Here is a 17,018-nt window from a genome sequence, read left to right on the forward strand (position 1 = left end):
TTTGCTAAATTAGTGGTTAGTTCCATGGTATGATGCATACTGATATTCTTCAGTGTTGTTTTTTTTTTTTGCACTTGACTAATGAACACTGACATTAACTAATGGCAGAGATACTTTCAAAGTCCTAGCCATTAACGTAGGTCCTATTTGTGACCTCTTGGAGTAATTTAAACTTTGATCTCAGAGTGATTTTAGATGGAAAACTACTCCTGGGAAGTTTAACAAATGTGATGCAGTCCATTCATAGTCTATGTCTTTCACTGTAGATTGACAGATACTAATGTCAATGATGTAATAAACCTTTTTAGCCTTGTGAACATTGAAAATTATTTTTCCGAGGTCCATCGATATTTATTGAGGGCCATTTGTAACGCAATTTAGATGACAAATGTTTCACTATATAGTGGTACTAAACCTTCATGTTGTCTAATACCAATGACCTGAACACACACCTACTGCCTGAAAATGTGATTCTAATTACCCCTTTATCAAGGAGATTATCCCTGAAGTCACATACATTTTTTGACAAACACAGTTAAAGGAACACTATAGTCACCTAAATTACTTTAGCTAAATAAAGCTGTTTTAGTGTATAGATCATTCCCCTGCAATTTCACTGCTCAATTCACTGTCATTTAGGAGTTAAATCACTTTGTTTCTGTTTATGCAGCCCTAGCCACACCTCCCCTGGCTATGATTGACAGAGCCCGCATGAAAAAGAAACTGGTTTCACTTTGAAACAGATGTAATTTACCTTAAATCATTTTATCTCAATCTCTAAATTGAACTTTTATCACATACAGGAGGCTCTGGCAGGGTCTAGCAAGCTATTAACATAGCAAGGGATAAGAAAATCTTAATTAAACAGAACTTGCAATAAAGAAAGCCTAAATAGGGCTCTCTTTACAGGAAGTGGTTATGGAAGGCTGTGCAAGTCACATGCAGGGAGGTGTGACTAGGGTTCATAAACAAAGGAATTTAACTCCTAAATGGCAGAGGATTGAGCAGTGAGGCTGCAGGGGCATGTTCTAACCAAAACTGCTTCATTAAGCTAAAGTTGTTCAGGTGACTATAGTTTCCCTTTAAGTGTTGGATCAATGTCAGGACAAGCAAAAGATACATTTCCAAAAACATCCTGGTACTGTGTATCTCTTGCTAAGGCTAGAAGCAATGCTTGTTATTAATCTCTATGTCATTGCTTTGGTTGTGTGAGCAGAGTTACTCCAATGTTAAAATAAATACCTGTCTTTTGTAACACTGAAGTGTTAACAATTTAGATTTTAGGGTCCCCATTGATTCCCTTAGAAATTATTACTTTGTTCACTGCAGGTCCATTCCACCTCTGTGAGATCATTACAGGCAATCCAATGCTTCTCATAGAGAAGCATTGGAAGGCTGGACGTGTGCACAGCAATCAATGTGCTGCAAAGCCAATGAAGCACCATATCTAATGATTATCTATGAGAAGCCTTCACTTCCACATTTAGCAAACACAGAATGGGGAAAGAAGCCCTCTCACTTGTGTGGCTGATAGCTTTAAGTCTTACCAAAAGGAAGTTATAAAAGTTTTTTCTCCTAATCAGTACTTTTACAAAACAAGTCTGCAGGAACACTCTCTTAACCCCTAAAGCAATTCAGCAGCTGTTTGGAGTGTTCATTTAAGGATCCTGCTTGCTGGCCTATTGTCTACTATGTCAGACTTGGTCTGCTGTGCAAATGCAGGGCTGTAATACAAAAATATAATAATGATGCAGTTAGTAATAATACTAATGTTATGCAAACGAGATCGTATTCTACTTAATTAAACAGACCCTTATTGTTTAGCTTGATTAGCATGTTTTAGTCTGTAATAATGATACTAATGGCGACGACACCACTAGCAATGATACTACTGTCCTTCCAGCGAGGTCACAGTCCAACCAGTTAACCGAACCGTCATTGTCTAGCTTGCTTATCCTGTAATAATGACACTTTTGGTAGTGTTGCTGCTAGTAATAGTGCTACTGTTCTGCCAACGAGGTCACACTCAATTTCGTTCAGCACACCTTCATTGTTTTATTTGCTTAGTTTGTTTAACCTGTAAGGACAACTCTACTGTTAAACTTTAAAAAAAAAAAAGAGGCTGTTACTCTTGGGAATACATGCAACTATTGTGTACACTTATGCAAACTGTATGTTTTACATGCATTAACCCATCACTTTATTTTCTGTACTGAACCATCATATGCCTCAATAAAAACAAAGATTGACAACAAAAATATAATAATAAAAAAAAATCAGCAGACGAATACTTTGGGAATAATGCCAACAGAGCAAGACTGCATCACTTTTTAAGGTCCGCTGCAGACTGTCTCCTCAACCCTAACTCTATCCTTTCTTTATGTTTCTTCCTATATTGAGCTTTCTTACTTCACTTCCTCTGTGTGGCAGCATCCAAGGCTCTCTTCAGTAGGACATTTCATGTAAATGTTAAAAATCTGTCACTCTATCTATCTCTATATTTATGCATTGTATCCACTTAAATCACCTGAACTTAAAAGATGGGAAGCACTACTTCAGGACAGTTTGACTCACCATGATCTTCATGAGATGTGTATGTATGTGATATAGTCAAATTGCCCTCTGAAAGACCAGACACATTATTTATTGTTACAATTACTGTTATACATTGTTTCAATTAGTTTCATACTATTTGCTTTCCCATGAACAATTTATGAAACTGTACTTACCCACGTCGGACATTTCCGGAACTGTAGCGGTATACGTTTCCTTAGTAAATTTTGGCTCATTGTCATTTATATCATGAATTTTGATAACAAACTCTGACTCCGGTTCAACTGGTATCCCTGTTTTCTTGTTCACAGCCTGTGCTCTCAGAATATACACTGGCTTTTCTTCCCTGTCCAGACGTTTAGTAGCTTGGATATCTCCTGTATTTTCATTGATAATGAATAACTTCCCAGCTCCATCTCCCGAAAGGATATACTTCAATGATCCATCCCCTTTGTCCTGATCTGAGTGAAGCTGGCATTAAAAAACAAATTGGGAAGGTAGTTTGATTAAAGCACATTTCATTACATATGTGGTTTAAGCTTTATATTCATAAATCAATTTGCTATTCAGCGATGTCTAATTTTCTTTCTAGAATTCTTCATTTAGTGCCAAACTAGACTATAGAAGGGTTAAGTAGCTATTTAAATATGCTGCTCTCTCATAATCTTGTTGGCATTGATCACTAGCTGATGCCATCTGTTTTCTGTATAATAAAGTATCAAAGGTCATCTTTACTGTCACAAAATCTATGTACACCGGCCCTCTTTATCACACCCCATCCATTCTTTCTCTGCATGTGCATTATCAATCCTCTCCAGAAACTAGCCCACCAACGTGCAACTAAAAATTGCTAAATCAATTTGTTTCCTTTTTGCAACAATAGCAGAAACAATCATTTCATATACTCTAAGACAAAGAGACAATCAATATATAGACAACGGGAATGAGTTTTAAACTAATATACATCTCTCTTTCTTCATTCTGCATCAGCGATTTTTCCCTATTATGTTCCACGCAATCACAGTTATGAGAGAACAAAAAAATGCCTATATGACATTTTCATTTGTAATATATGAAATTATCTAAGTGCATGTTAAGAATTATTCTTTTTAATTAGGCATTGATTGCTTTTACATTTCAATTTAATTGAAAAACTCCAAAAACCTAAGTGAAAAATGATTCTTCTGTATATCATCCCACACTCCAAGAATCAGGCACACTGAACAGTTTAGATTGCATGAAATAGGACAAGCAACGTATGATTGATGAGACAGATGCTTTCAGATGCTGTCATCTGTATCTTTCCAATGCAAGCCAAGAAGGCGATTGGACAAATGCCAGACACAAAAGTTTACGACGTTTCAGTTTTGAAAAACATCCATCGGTGTTTTAGAGAAATAAAAAAAATCAACATACCATATCAAGTTAGGTTCCAAATATCAAATTTTGGTAGCAATGGCTACCTGGCTCTAATGACTTGAACTGCTCTGGTTTAAACTGTGTTCGTCTTTCTAATGACAAAAAGTGCAACAATGTGTCACAGATAAGTTTTTCAATATGTGACAGGTACAGGGCCACCACCAGGGGATGACAACCATGACGGTTGTCATGGGCCCGGCGGTCCTGGGGGGCCCGGACTGCTTTGGCATTCCCAGGCCCCACATTCCCTTTCTGCACATATATATAGCGATGATCGTTATATATATATATGTGCAGCCGCCGGCCCCCTGGCTACCTATACTTGCGGGGGCCCAGCAGACTGCAGGAGCACATTACAGCATTTCCATCTCTCTAACTCCCGCAAGACCCACGGCCGTCAGAGCGTTGCCACGGGTTACCATGGCAATGCTCCGCGCGGCACGTACTTCACGTTCGCAGGAGTTAGAGAGTGGGAAATGCTGTAATATACTGCTGCAGACTGCTGGGCCCCCTCTGCAAATACAAGGAGCCGGGGGGCTCCACCATGCCACCGGACCACAAGGGATGGAATCTCCCCCCTCCCTGGACCAGGTAAGAACCAGGGAGGGGGGAATAACATTTTTCACTTTTAAAGTGGGGGGTGTGGGGGGAATGCTCCATTTACACTACATGCATACACTACACTAACACACACACTGCATTCATTACACTAACACACACACTGCATTCATTACACTAACACACTCTGCATTCATTACACTGACTCACACTCTGCATTCATTACACTAACACACACTCTGCATTCATTACACTGATACACACTCTGCATTCATTACACTGACACACACTCTGCATCCACTAAACTGACACACACTCTGCAATCACTACACTGACACACACTCTGCATTCATTACACTAACACACACTCTGCATTCACTACACTAACACACACTCTGCATTCACTTCACTTACACACACTCTGCATTCATTACACTGACACACACTATGCATTCACTACACTGACACACACTCTGCATTCACTACACTAACACAAACTCTGCATCCACTACACTGACACTCTGCATTCACTACACTGACACACACTCTGCATTCACTACAATAACATACACTCTGCATTAACTATACACAGAGTGTCCACTACACAAACATCCTGTATTCACAGTACACACACTACATCCACCACCCATTCAAACACTCTGCATTCACTATACAGAGACACTGCGTCTAATACACAGACACTGCATCCACTAAACACATTGCATCTAGTACACACAAACACTACATCCACCTTTGACTGTGTCCCTAAGGTTATTCCATAATTGTGGTGCTCTGTAGGAAAAGAAGGATTGAGCCACTTTATTTTTGTATTGCGGTATACAAAATATCGTGCTAGTACTGGATCGGAATGTCACAGGAGGTGGGAACAGTTAGGGAAAGCATTCTACTCAGGGAATGCTCTAATTGCACTTCTACTTGTAACTTCACAGGGAAACAAGGAGGTGACTTTCATGGCACACGTCTCTCTTCTCCTGTCCTTTAACCCCTTAAGGACCAAACTTCTGAAATAAAAGGGAATTATGACATGTCACACATGTCATGTGTCCTTAAGGGGTTAAATACTATCTTTTGGTCTATTAATATGGTATCAATATGATACCAATAGCTAGAACATCATTTGTTTCAAACCCTGGAGAGTACTGAATCAATTTACGTTTTATATTATATTATCACCCACATAGCAAAGTATTGAATTCCAAGTCAGATTATGGTTAGTTAACTGTCCACATTGTATTGTTTTTATAACTAGATTAACACATTTAATGTGACTACTTTTTCAGTTTAATCTTACTTTTTTTTTTGTGAAATCTGATACAGTACATTCTTTAAAGCTATAATATTTTATTTGGAGCAGACCTCCTGGAACGAAATGCATTTGGCTTGTGGAGGTTGGTACTGTAGTATTAGGTAGTATCACCATGCATGAAGTATAATTATTGCATTCTCATAGCTGGTTATTATCTAGACCTGTATAATACATAAATATGAGTGTTCTTTCGTGTAACACAGATATTCACTGCACTGCAAAAATACAGAACTATATTGATCTGTATACATTTCAGTTTTCATAATGTGCACAGGTATTGATCTGTACTGGTTGCCCAAAATCCTTAGCTCAGCACATACCACATGTATATATTCATTTCTTACGTACATCATGAATTTTAACATTAACATTAACATTAAGGCCTTTACACATTTAGAGCAACCTCCAATTTTAAAACCAAACCTAGTGTTTACAATGTGTGCTAACTGGGAATACTCAGGAATAGACAAGGGTATTCACAATTCAAGCCAAAATAACCAGACTGGGAAAATTCTCCAAATCTTTCCCCCTCAGTTCTTTGGGTCTGAAATATGCAATTCCCTGATCAATCTTCTAGTCTTTAGGTAGTAGTATAGTTTACACAAAACCTGCAACTTGTTTATAAAAGACACAATAAATACATAGCAACAGCTAATTTAACAGTTATAGACATTTCCGTATTAGTGGACATATATTGCATTTAATATGTTTCTAACAGACGATATGTCACTTAAGAGGGAACCAGATATGTGAATAACTAACTGAAACCTTTCTAGTACGTGGACATAATTAAAAATGTATTTATGATATATTTTTTCTTACCCACTAAACTTCGATTGTAGTGAATCGAAAACCAGATTGCAAAAGGTAGGCAAAAGTAACCAATGTTAACCAATGTTTCCAATCAGATATTTGTGCCTAAATTTGCCATTCTGATTGAGTTCATTACAATTTGCAGATCTCTTCATATAGAAGAGACAACATTGTTCCACCAAATTAAATCTTGTGGGGTTTTCTAGTTCACATAAATCCAGTTTAGTTCAGGCACAGCCAGGGCACACAATGGAAATGAGGGAGGATAGATAGAAACATTGGTTCATATTTGAATTCTTCTCTGTATGTTATCTTTATGTTGACTGCTGGGTGAAAAGGGCAGATCTAATTACAATAAATGTCAGGGAGCCAAGATGGAGGCACCTAGTTGCTGGGTAAAGAGGTGTGAATTTCTACATTTAATTTATTTTTTGGCATCTCACAAATGCTTATTTTTTAAATACTGGGATAAATTTTTAAAAGCAGCTATCACTTCACAGCCTTTTTAATACTATGTTTGCTTAACCCTCCATCGAAGCTCTCTGTTAGTCATTGTTATAAACTCGGTCCTTATCACCTAATAGCATACAGAAAGCATAAAGACAATGTTTCTGTTTCTCCTCCTCATTTGCAATGTGTGCCCTAGCTGTGCCTTGACTGGGCTGGGTTGTGATGTAATTACTCTAATTAAGTCTTTAATATACATTTAAAAAAAAAGCAGAGCATCTCAAGAAAAAAAGGTTAACACAAGTTATAGGTGATTTTCAATGTTGTCATCTATGGTGTAATTTCCAGAGGAGTGACAGTTTTCTTTTAAAAATCCTGGGAAGTGACAGTTCCCCTTTAACGACTAATCAACTGAAAACATGGCTTATTTGGCAAGCTTCTGGATGCATATAACCACATGTATCCCTATTGAAAACAACTATTTATTCTGCTCCAAATGACCATTTAAACCATGACATTCAACTAAATGTCACAAGTTGTGGAGGATGAAAGCACATTATCTGTGGGTGAAACAAAAATGGTAAAATTGTTCTATAAAATAACAATGCTCTTTTCTGTATTTTAATTGAAGCCAAATATAGGAAACACATTTAAAAAATTTATTCACTTGCAAATTTAAGGAACACGCAGTTCCATATTTAAAGCAGCACATCGATTAGCAGCCACACTCCAGCCCACATCGACTGAAATTTTTTTTTTTCAAATATACTCAAAGAATTAAATCCATGGCACAAAAGCGTACATAGGAATTAACTTACAGAAGGGATAAAACAAAAAACAAAAATGAAGAAAGTTGGAAGTGTTTTGTGTGGAATTTAGAGGCTTCATCAATGCATATAGATGTTTATAACATATATCAGTTATGATACCCATTATTTTACAAGTTGTCAAATTACCACATCAGACCGTTTAGGATATTGACTACCCTTATATGGTTTAGTGATGGTTACCCAATAATAACATAATCAATGTAACCCCAAGGGAAATATTATTATTATTATATTTATTTAAATATGACAGTAGTTTGGCTCACGTTTGACATAAAGGACAAAGACGTCAACATTCCAGACCAAAAAAGCCCAGGATGCCTAGATATAATGGCAGATAACACTGGTTTTGTTCTCAAAATATTTCAGGACAATGCTGAACAATTACTCTAAACATTCACTTTCACATTTGTGGAAGACTAATCAACCATCTTGCATCAATAATGAGTTGCCAACACAAATTGCCTCCATAGGATTAGAAAAAGTACCAAATGTCAGAGAGGGTCAAGCCTTGGGTCAACTATCACTCACTCTAGTCATGGTGGATGCATGGGTTTCTTTGTAATATAGTTCTACCACTATTCTGTAGCAGGATTGTACATCTCTGAAAGAGCATTTAACTTGAACATTCCAGAATCTTAATTCTCTTAACTGTGTTATTATTAATATTAATACAAATAGCAAGCATTTGTATAGTATCATATACTAAGCTTTCTACAGAACATTACAGTAAGTGGTATATAAGCATAAGTGTCAATTCAAGAAGCTGCATCTAGGATCTTGTGCAATTCCTAATTTACTTTTTTTACTTCTGGAACCATTTTCAATTTGGCATGAATTTTAATTGGCCCTTTTAAAAAAACACCTACTCGTACACCTTAACACAAAGGTGATAATTCAGCACTTAAGTAAAATGATTACAGTGCAATAGCAGCTCAAACATCAAATGCAGAGTCTCTTTCTTCCCAATCAAGAACTAGATAAAAAAAACAGGGGAAGGTTGCAGTGCTTAAATATTCCTCGTTGTGGTATATGAAATGAAAGGGGGGAAAAAACAATGGAACACAATAGTGTAGTATTTGAACTGAAGATTTTTTAAGTAATATATAAATGTGCACTCACACTTTTTAGGAGATTCAATACAGCTCCAAATTAAGTGACTGGGCAGAATAATCCCCGGCTAAGGATCAAGTGCGAGGCAGATTCTATGTATTGACGTGTATTGAAGAGAAAAATTGTATATGGTGTAATATGTAGAGCTATGGAGCAGGGGAAGGTGTGAATATAAAATGTGCACTCACATGTAATGGAGCTGTAGATATGGCTCCAAAGATAGCGTGTAAAGTGATATGATCCCCACTCAAGGATATAGGTATAGATGGTAGCTCTCCATAGATATACTTATATAGGGAGAGACAAAGTAAAAACCACAATAGTGTACACCATGATATGAGGTGAGAAATATAATAAAAAAAGGTTAAAAACCTACTCGCATGCTTAAAGTTTGCTCAATCCAATTGCACTTGGGTGGTATTATCCTCACCAGGGATATAGCTCAAAAATCCAGAAGCAGCAGAAACAGGCCCAATAAAAAAGTACTTTCATTATAAAAACCAATAAAAGTAATAACAGGATAAAAAAGAATATATAAAACAGTATGTCAAATACACTTAACACGTTTCACCTATAACAGTTCTCAAAAGTGTTTACAGAGTATGGTCTTATGAGAAAGCCTGTGTTTTAGGTGAAACTCGTTAAGTATATTTCTAACATGTAATTCTGAGAAAAAAATATAGTATGAAAAAGTTTCATACCATTTTCAAAAATAATAATTCACACCAAAGCTGATTTTAACCGTCTAAAATATTGAACACAAAAAGTACAAGATAATACTGCTAATAAAGTGTCACATATTCCTCACATGTGGGCATCTTTGAAATGGTCAGTCCCTCTTCAAGATCAAAATGTATTTATCCCTCTTTTCTGGAGTTCATTACATTCATTTCATATCTGTGAATGTGTTATGAAACCGACTACAGTGGGTGTTCAAACTTAAGAAATTAATTTCTATAAATCCAATATTTTTTGCTTAATTTAATTAATAGCATAAATATATATGTTACTTATTAACATAAAATGTGATGTATTAACTACACCTCTTGGACATCCTACTTAAAAGGGTGTCCCTTTTTGGATTTTTCAAAGACTGGGATATATCATCGCATGGTTAGAGTCAAACTTTTATTTTCCTCTCCTTATAGTGCTGCATAGACATGTTTAACTTCAGGCTAGGTTAACCTGGGTTATTTTGTGGCTGCAACAAAATCACGCATAGAAATTCCCCCCTCATTGTGTGTGGCTTTAGCCATCGGCAAAACCAAACCCCCATCTACATTTGAAGCACACACTGACAGGAAGACAACATTAGCAAGTGTAAGATTCATTATTGCCTGAAGCAAACAACAAAAAAATCTACAAAGACATCAATTCTTTCAATTCCTTTGGCTTACGAAGCAGAAATACATGTAATGTGAATTAGCAAAAATTTTGTGTCTATAGTAACTTTTATTTAAGTTCTGAATAGGCCTACTAATCATGAGCCCAATATTTTTAGTAATCATTGCCAGTAAGAAAATGCATCCTACTGGCATAATGTATGATGTAATTGAACTAATTATCAACTAGTAAAGTTTATATTTTCTTCTACAAAACTGGTATCACAATTACATTTTTCAGGAGCTCTCCCGTTAACTAGAAAGAAGACAGCCTGTTATGTTTATTTGCAAAAACGTAATACATATCTTTACAGCATCTTCCTTTCAATCAACATTGGTAGTTTATCCAGCTCGCAGTTTTCTGTTCAGCTTTCTCAACTCATGTTTCTTTGCACTTTTTTTTACAGTACAAAATTATGCACAATGTTAGGAAGGCAGAGTTAGGTGTGATTTAACCATATCCCAGGAAAAATCTATCAAGGACAGATTGAACTTAAGGGACACACTGGACCCCTAAACCCCAAAAGACTTTAGCTTGCTGAAATGCTTTATGTGTGAAGAGTTTGTCTTCTTTTTGTAATTTTACAAAATGTGTAGATTTCAATAGAAATAGGCCGTTTATAAATTAACCTGGTTACACCCCCTGGCTTTCAAGCAGACAACTGGTCCTACTACTTCCTGGTTTGGTTAGCTCAAACTCAAGAGACTGTCAATAGCTCAGGACACCTGCCTTGCAAAGATTTAATATTCAGTTTATTTGGGAAGTCTCTCGTTGGTTTTAGAAATGGAAGGTTTGTAAAGATTTCAGGCAAGAGAACTGTAGCTTTTACGAGCTGTTTTTTATGCCTACAATGAAAAATGTATAAAAAAAATCATCTAAACAGTCATCTTTTTATTTTATTTTTACTTGGTCAGTGGAGGGTCCCTTTAAAATATTACATGTTTAGTAAAATTGAGTAACCTAACAAGCAGTTAACTATCCAAAACACAATACCATATGCTTCAAGTATTTGTATCCATAATTATTGGTGGATAAAGCATATCTACGAGACATAAAAAAAAAAAAAATGTGTAAAAAGTTTGTTTTCACATATAGTCAACTTGCTTCAAACCAACACACATCAAACCAGAGACTTAAAACAAAAGCTTTCACAGTAGAACTATACTAATCCTTACATGGATGCTTTCTCTGAACCGATGTTTTCATTCAGACTTGATCCTGATATTCACAAATGGGCAGTTTTATTTTGGTGAAATATAGTTTAAATGAAGCATTTTATATCATGTCATATAAAACAAAAATGACAGGTTTCCTATAGCGTTCCTTTAAATGCTCCATTTACAGATAATGAATAAAGTGCTCTAATGAGTAGACATCGAGTGATATACGTGTCTGTAATTCTGTATCATGAGCAAGTGATTAATGTAAAGACTGTCAGACTAGAGAGAAAGACTGGTTGTGCAGAAATGACTTTATTGGTTAACTGATGGATATAGATAAATCCTTTCAATATTTCTCAAGATCATTCCATAGCAATGACTCATCTTTCTTCCGTAAGAATTGAGGTCATGGAGCCAGCCCAGATGCACTCATGTTATTACTCAGAAAAATAAATTATAGTTTTTTTTTCTCTGTCATAGTCATCTTGTAAGTTAAAGTGACAAGGTAAAGCTTAAAAACTAAAACCATAAAATTATCGCAGATGTTTGCTGGCAAGAGATAGATGGCTACATAGATAGATAAATAGATAGATAGATAGATAAGATAGATTCCTCATATATATGGCTCATGTCCATGACATTGCAAAAGAAAAACAAATTCCAATAATTCTACATACACACTTGCATCAGACACACATAAAGGAGACATTTCTAGAAGGCAAACAGTGTTCTTACTGGATGACACATTAGCAGCAAACATAGATAGTACTAGTATTGACTGTGTTCTGCAAATATTTATGTTTTCCTGTGCCCTTTTCCTTAAAGATTTTGTGCTGCCAACCTGAGTTCAAATCTTTTTAAAAATGTTATGATGATTTTTGCTAAATAAAAAAACATTTTATTTGAGATATTACATGCCCCGAATATATTATTTTACATGGAACAACACATAAGAAAGTAAACCTATTCACCCTTGTGAAAAAACTCAATAAGTGAAATGAATGCAGTTTGTCCACGTTTCTGTAAGGGTTGTCACAAAATCTATTAATATACTTTACATTTGTTAGTTACATGACACATGTGGAAGCACAATGAGCAGAAAAAAAATCCCAATGGAAAGACTGAAATCACAAACCCTAAATCTGGTTTACGGGTGTACATGAATGAATAGAAAAATGTCTTGTCCGCAAACTCACAACCTTTGCAAGCTCTGGGCACTAATGCTAGGTTTCCTTGTAATGATTTAAAAATGTTAAGACTTTTGAACTATCACACACTGGGCGTCCTGTTTGACACCATCCTGTGGGTTAAATGGGGCATTTAAAAAATCTAAGCACACTAAGCATGTCTGAGGTGCACTCTGTTTGGACAGCTTTAAAAAGCAACCTAAATTCTACACATGACAAATTATCCTCAACGACTTATCTAGACAGCCATCCTTCATTATCATTTAATTAGTCTGTGCTGTAGTGGAAGAAGGGGAAGAACAATTGTAGTACTGCAATGCTGTGTAGTGTATGTTTGCAAATTAAACCTTTCACAAATGGAAACAATGTCAGTAACGGCAAATACAAAATGTATACAGTGAACACAAGTGAATCGGTGTGATAGCAAAGAATGGGAACCCCTTAAACCACTCTAACAAATACAGAAGTAAAATACATACACTGGTGGATCACACGTCTAGATGCGTCTAAAAAGAAACATAAAACCAAATGGTGTAATATTGTCAATTAGTATAAAAAGATTAATTTCATAGAGACTATGTACTCACAAGCCTGGAGCCAAATAATATCATATGGCTCCCATGAGTAGCGCAGTGGGACTTTTTAAATGGGATGTCCCCGTCCGTCTTCTGAATACGCCTGTAGTTCCCAAGCAGCATAGAAATGAAGCTGAATGAGTAGAATTTCTTCACAAAAAGCTTTATTCAGGGTATATAATAAAAAAAAAACAAAGATATAAAAACAAGGATTATAAGGTAAAATAAATCCAAAGTCCAGTATAGCCAAATGGCTAATAATGTCTTTCAAAGTCCGAAACGCGTTTCGTTCCTATCAGGGGCTTCCTCTGTCGGTAGTAATGTGTCAAAGTTTCTTGGCGTCCTTTTCAATTGTCCCCTCCGTCTACTTCTGGGTTTCGTTGTCGCATGTTGGAACGCACTATGCATTCCAATTCAGGCGCCATGCATCTCACTTCCGGGTCACGTCACTTGTGTCGACTCGGGCGCATAGCTGACGTCACTGGAACGCATGGCGCCTGACACATGCGCTCCACTTTGGAATTAGTTCAAAACTCCGGTTCAAAACTCCGGTTTTATTATCTGTAACCTAAATATAGCATACATATAAACAACCACAATGGGTACAATCTATAGGATAAAATAATTACAATAAACATCCTTTAGAGAAAGAAGAGATTAAGTAATTATATCAATAAAAACAGGCTAGTTGATATAAACATCAATATGATGATTAATCTATTGCATTTTTTCTTATATTAAAATTAACTGAAAATTAAAATTAACTGATAAATATATATAAAATCAAGTGAATGAATGTGTCAACAACCTTTTAATCCCAACCTCCTAAATTAATTAGTGGTAGAGGAGATGTGGGAGAAAGTGCATAAAGATGTAATAAAAAGTGCAAAAGTGCTTATACTCATTCCTAAATGATTAAAAAAGTGGCATATCTCAAAATCCGAATTAAGGCTGTGCGGTATCAAAGTGTTAAAATTATAAATGAACTTCATTTCCTCTGTTCCTATTTTTTTAGTGTAATTTCCCCCTCTCCAATCTTTTTTTTATAATTTTTAAGGGACAGAAGAACAGGTTTTCTGGGTTTTGATGATGATATTTCTTGAAATGATTGGAGACACTATGGGTCTCCAGTCCATTTTTGATATTCTGTACATGTTCTGAGATCCGAATATGGATACATCTAATAGTCCGGCCTATGTAGAGCAAGTTGCAAGGGCATTTTAATACAAGTTGGTCTTTGATAGTATGATAGTAAAGTCCCTATTAATATATTCTTGAATACTAGTAAGGTGCCTTTTTTTACTCTTAGTAGACCTACACGCCAAGCAGGTGCCACAACCATAGTACCCATTTTTCTGATTTAAAAAATGTTTATTAGTTGCTGGGCCTTCACTACTCTGAACTAATGATTTCTTCAGGTTCACTGCACCTCTATATATAATTTGTGGTTGTGCTGGTAGAATCTCTTTTAAAATTGGGTCATCTCTTAAAATATGCCAGTACTTGTTTATAACTCTCTTAATTTTTTTGTTATTACTTGTCTTGATGTATTTTTAACTTCTTCCATCGCTATGGTCAATCTGTTCTCTTCATATCCATTTTCCAAGAACTGTTCTTTTATTCTCATTGCTTGTTGAATGTAATCCTCATCATTAGTACAATTGCGTCTGATCCTCAGAAATTGACCTTTAGGTGCATTGTTCAACCATGGATTGTGATGGCAGCTATTTCTTTCAATGTACCCATTTGCATCTACCATTTTAAAAAAAAAATTTAGTTCTGATCTGATCATTTTGTATAAAAACGTGAAGGTCTAAAAAATGAATGTCCGTCTTACTATGAGTGGTAGTGAGTATAATACCCCACTCATTGTCATTTAAAAAGGATTCGAACATCTCTAAAAGTTGGACAGAACCATTCCAAATTAAAAATATATCATCAATGTAACGGCGATAACACACCAAACTCGACACCCAGGGATGTATGGAGAATATAAAATGTTCCTCCCAATACACCATAAACAAGTTAGCGCAACTGGGTGCGAATTTGGTGCCCATCGCCGTTCCTTTGATCTGAAGATAAAAAGCGTTGTTGAACCAAAAAAAGTTGTTTGTTTAAATAAGGTAGATACCTTCTAAAATAAACTCTATTTGTTCTTCTTTAAACTCTGCCTTAATTAAAAAATATTTGACAGCTCTAATTCCTATATCGCACTCTTTGACCACTGGCAATGAATAATTTTTTCTAATTTTGACATGTATTATCTGGTGGCCGCTTCCTTAAGTTTCTCTGTGGACAAACCTCCACTGGATTGCCTGCAGACATGGCATTGTAACGAGTGTGCGCTTGACATAACTGCAGCGAGTGTAATTAATGTCCTCCTGTGTATTTATTCAAGCACTCCCAACACATAACCCACCAACCTATTTACAGTCCACAGATATGCAATAATTCAGTTTGATTGGAAACAGAACAGTTGCAAAATTATAAGGAACTACAGATTTGTCTTACATATAGCTCTACTATTAAATATACTTAAATACTTAAATATGAGCATTCCACAGACTTCTCTCCCATGCTATCACACTCCACATGTATACAACTTCAATAGAGGGTCCCATAATCAATAAAGCAATCCAAACTGATTCACCTAAGCGTTCTGATGACTTGTGAATCCCCAGGATAGGGGACTTAGCAAGCACTAATGTGTATATTGTCTTTGTCTCAAGGTCACAATCATTGAAAGGAGCTTGCGGTGTTTGAGAACCTACACTGTCTTCCTTAGCCAATATTTATTTTTCCTGGTACATTCTCTCATCTGAAAAAAATGCTCCTCCTGCAAGTACATAGATTACTGGTAGATGTCCTTCTCCATCTTCCAACTAGTCATAAGCATATTTTAATACACCATTGCTACAATATCTTTAAACACAAACAGGATATAAGAAAACACACATTTTTACTACAAGACTCTCATTCCAATGACGTAATGAAAGCTCTCTGCTAACTGTAAAAAATTAGAGGAACATATAAACCATGGCCCCCCAAAATACACATTTCTATATAACCTCATGCCAGTAAAAGCTATAATTTCCTTGTATCCCATAACTTCTATGAAACTTTCTGGTGATGGCTGTCAATATTCATACCTCTAATACAGGGGTAGGCAACCTTCTACTAATGTTGTGGACTAAATCACCTGTAATACTCTTACAGCTATAATGCTGGCAAAACATTAGTGGAGATGTAGGCCACAACAGCTGTCATGACAAAAGTTGCATACACCTGCCCTAGTATCTCTGTAATATGGTAGAAGACTTTAAAGACTGTGAAGATAGGAAATTGTTCCCCTCTTCGACTCACTTTCTAGTTAGACATTTTCCTGGATAATTTATTAAATACATGCAAATTGAATCATAATTAACACTTGTAAATTTATACTACACTGATCAGTCACAACATTAAAACCACTGACAGTTGAAGTGAATAATATTAATTATATTGTTGCAGTGGCACCTGTCAACGGTGAGATATATATAAGGAGCAAGCGAACAGTCAGTTCCTGAATTTCATGTGTTGAAAGCAGGAAAAACGTGCAAGCGAAAACATCTGAATTACTTGGATAAGGGCCAAATAGTGATGGCTAGACGACTGGG

The 17,018-nt window shown here is 36.0% G+C and overlaps 1 protein-coding gene across 4 annotated transcripts in view; it reads right to left on the reverse strand.

Annotated features, from left to right (window-relative positions):
- Positions 1-17,018, reverse strand: part of LOC134608747 (cadherin-6-like) — a 220,478-nt gene that overhangs the window by 76,421 nt on the left and 127,039 nt on the right. For all 4 annotated transcript variants that reach the window (XM_063451829.1, XM_063451832.1, XM_063451831.1 and 1 more), the window contains exon 3: positions 2,730-3,024. In XM_063451829.1, the coding sequence (XP_063307899.1) occupies positions 2,730-3,024 (295 nt within the window). The remainder of the gene's footprint in view (positions 1-2,729; positions 3,025-17,018) is intronic.

This window comes from Pelobates fuscus, chromosome 4 (assembly GCF_036172605.1).
Source record: "Pelobates fuscus isolate aPelFus1 chromosome 4, aPelFus1.pri, whole genome shotgun sequence".
Classification (NCBI taxonomy): Eukaryota; Metazoa; Chordata; class Amphibia; order Anura; family Pelobatidae; genus Pelobates; species Pelobates fuscus.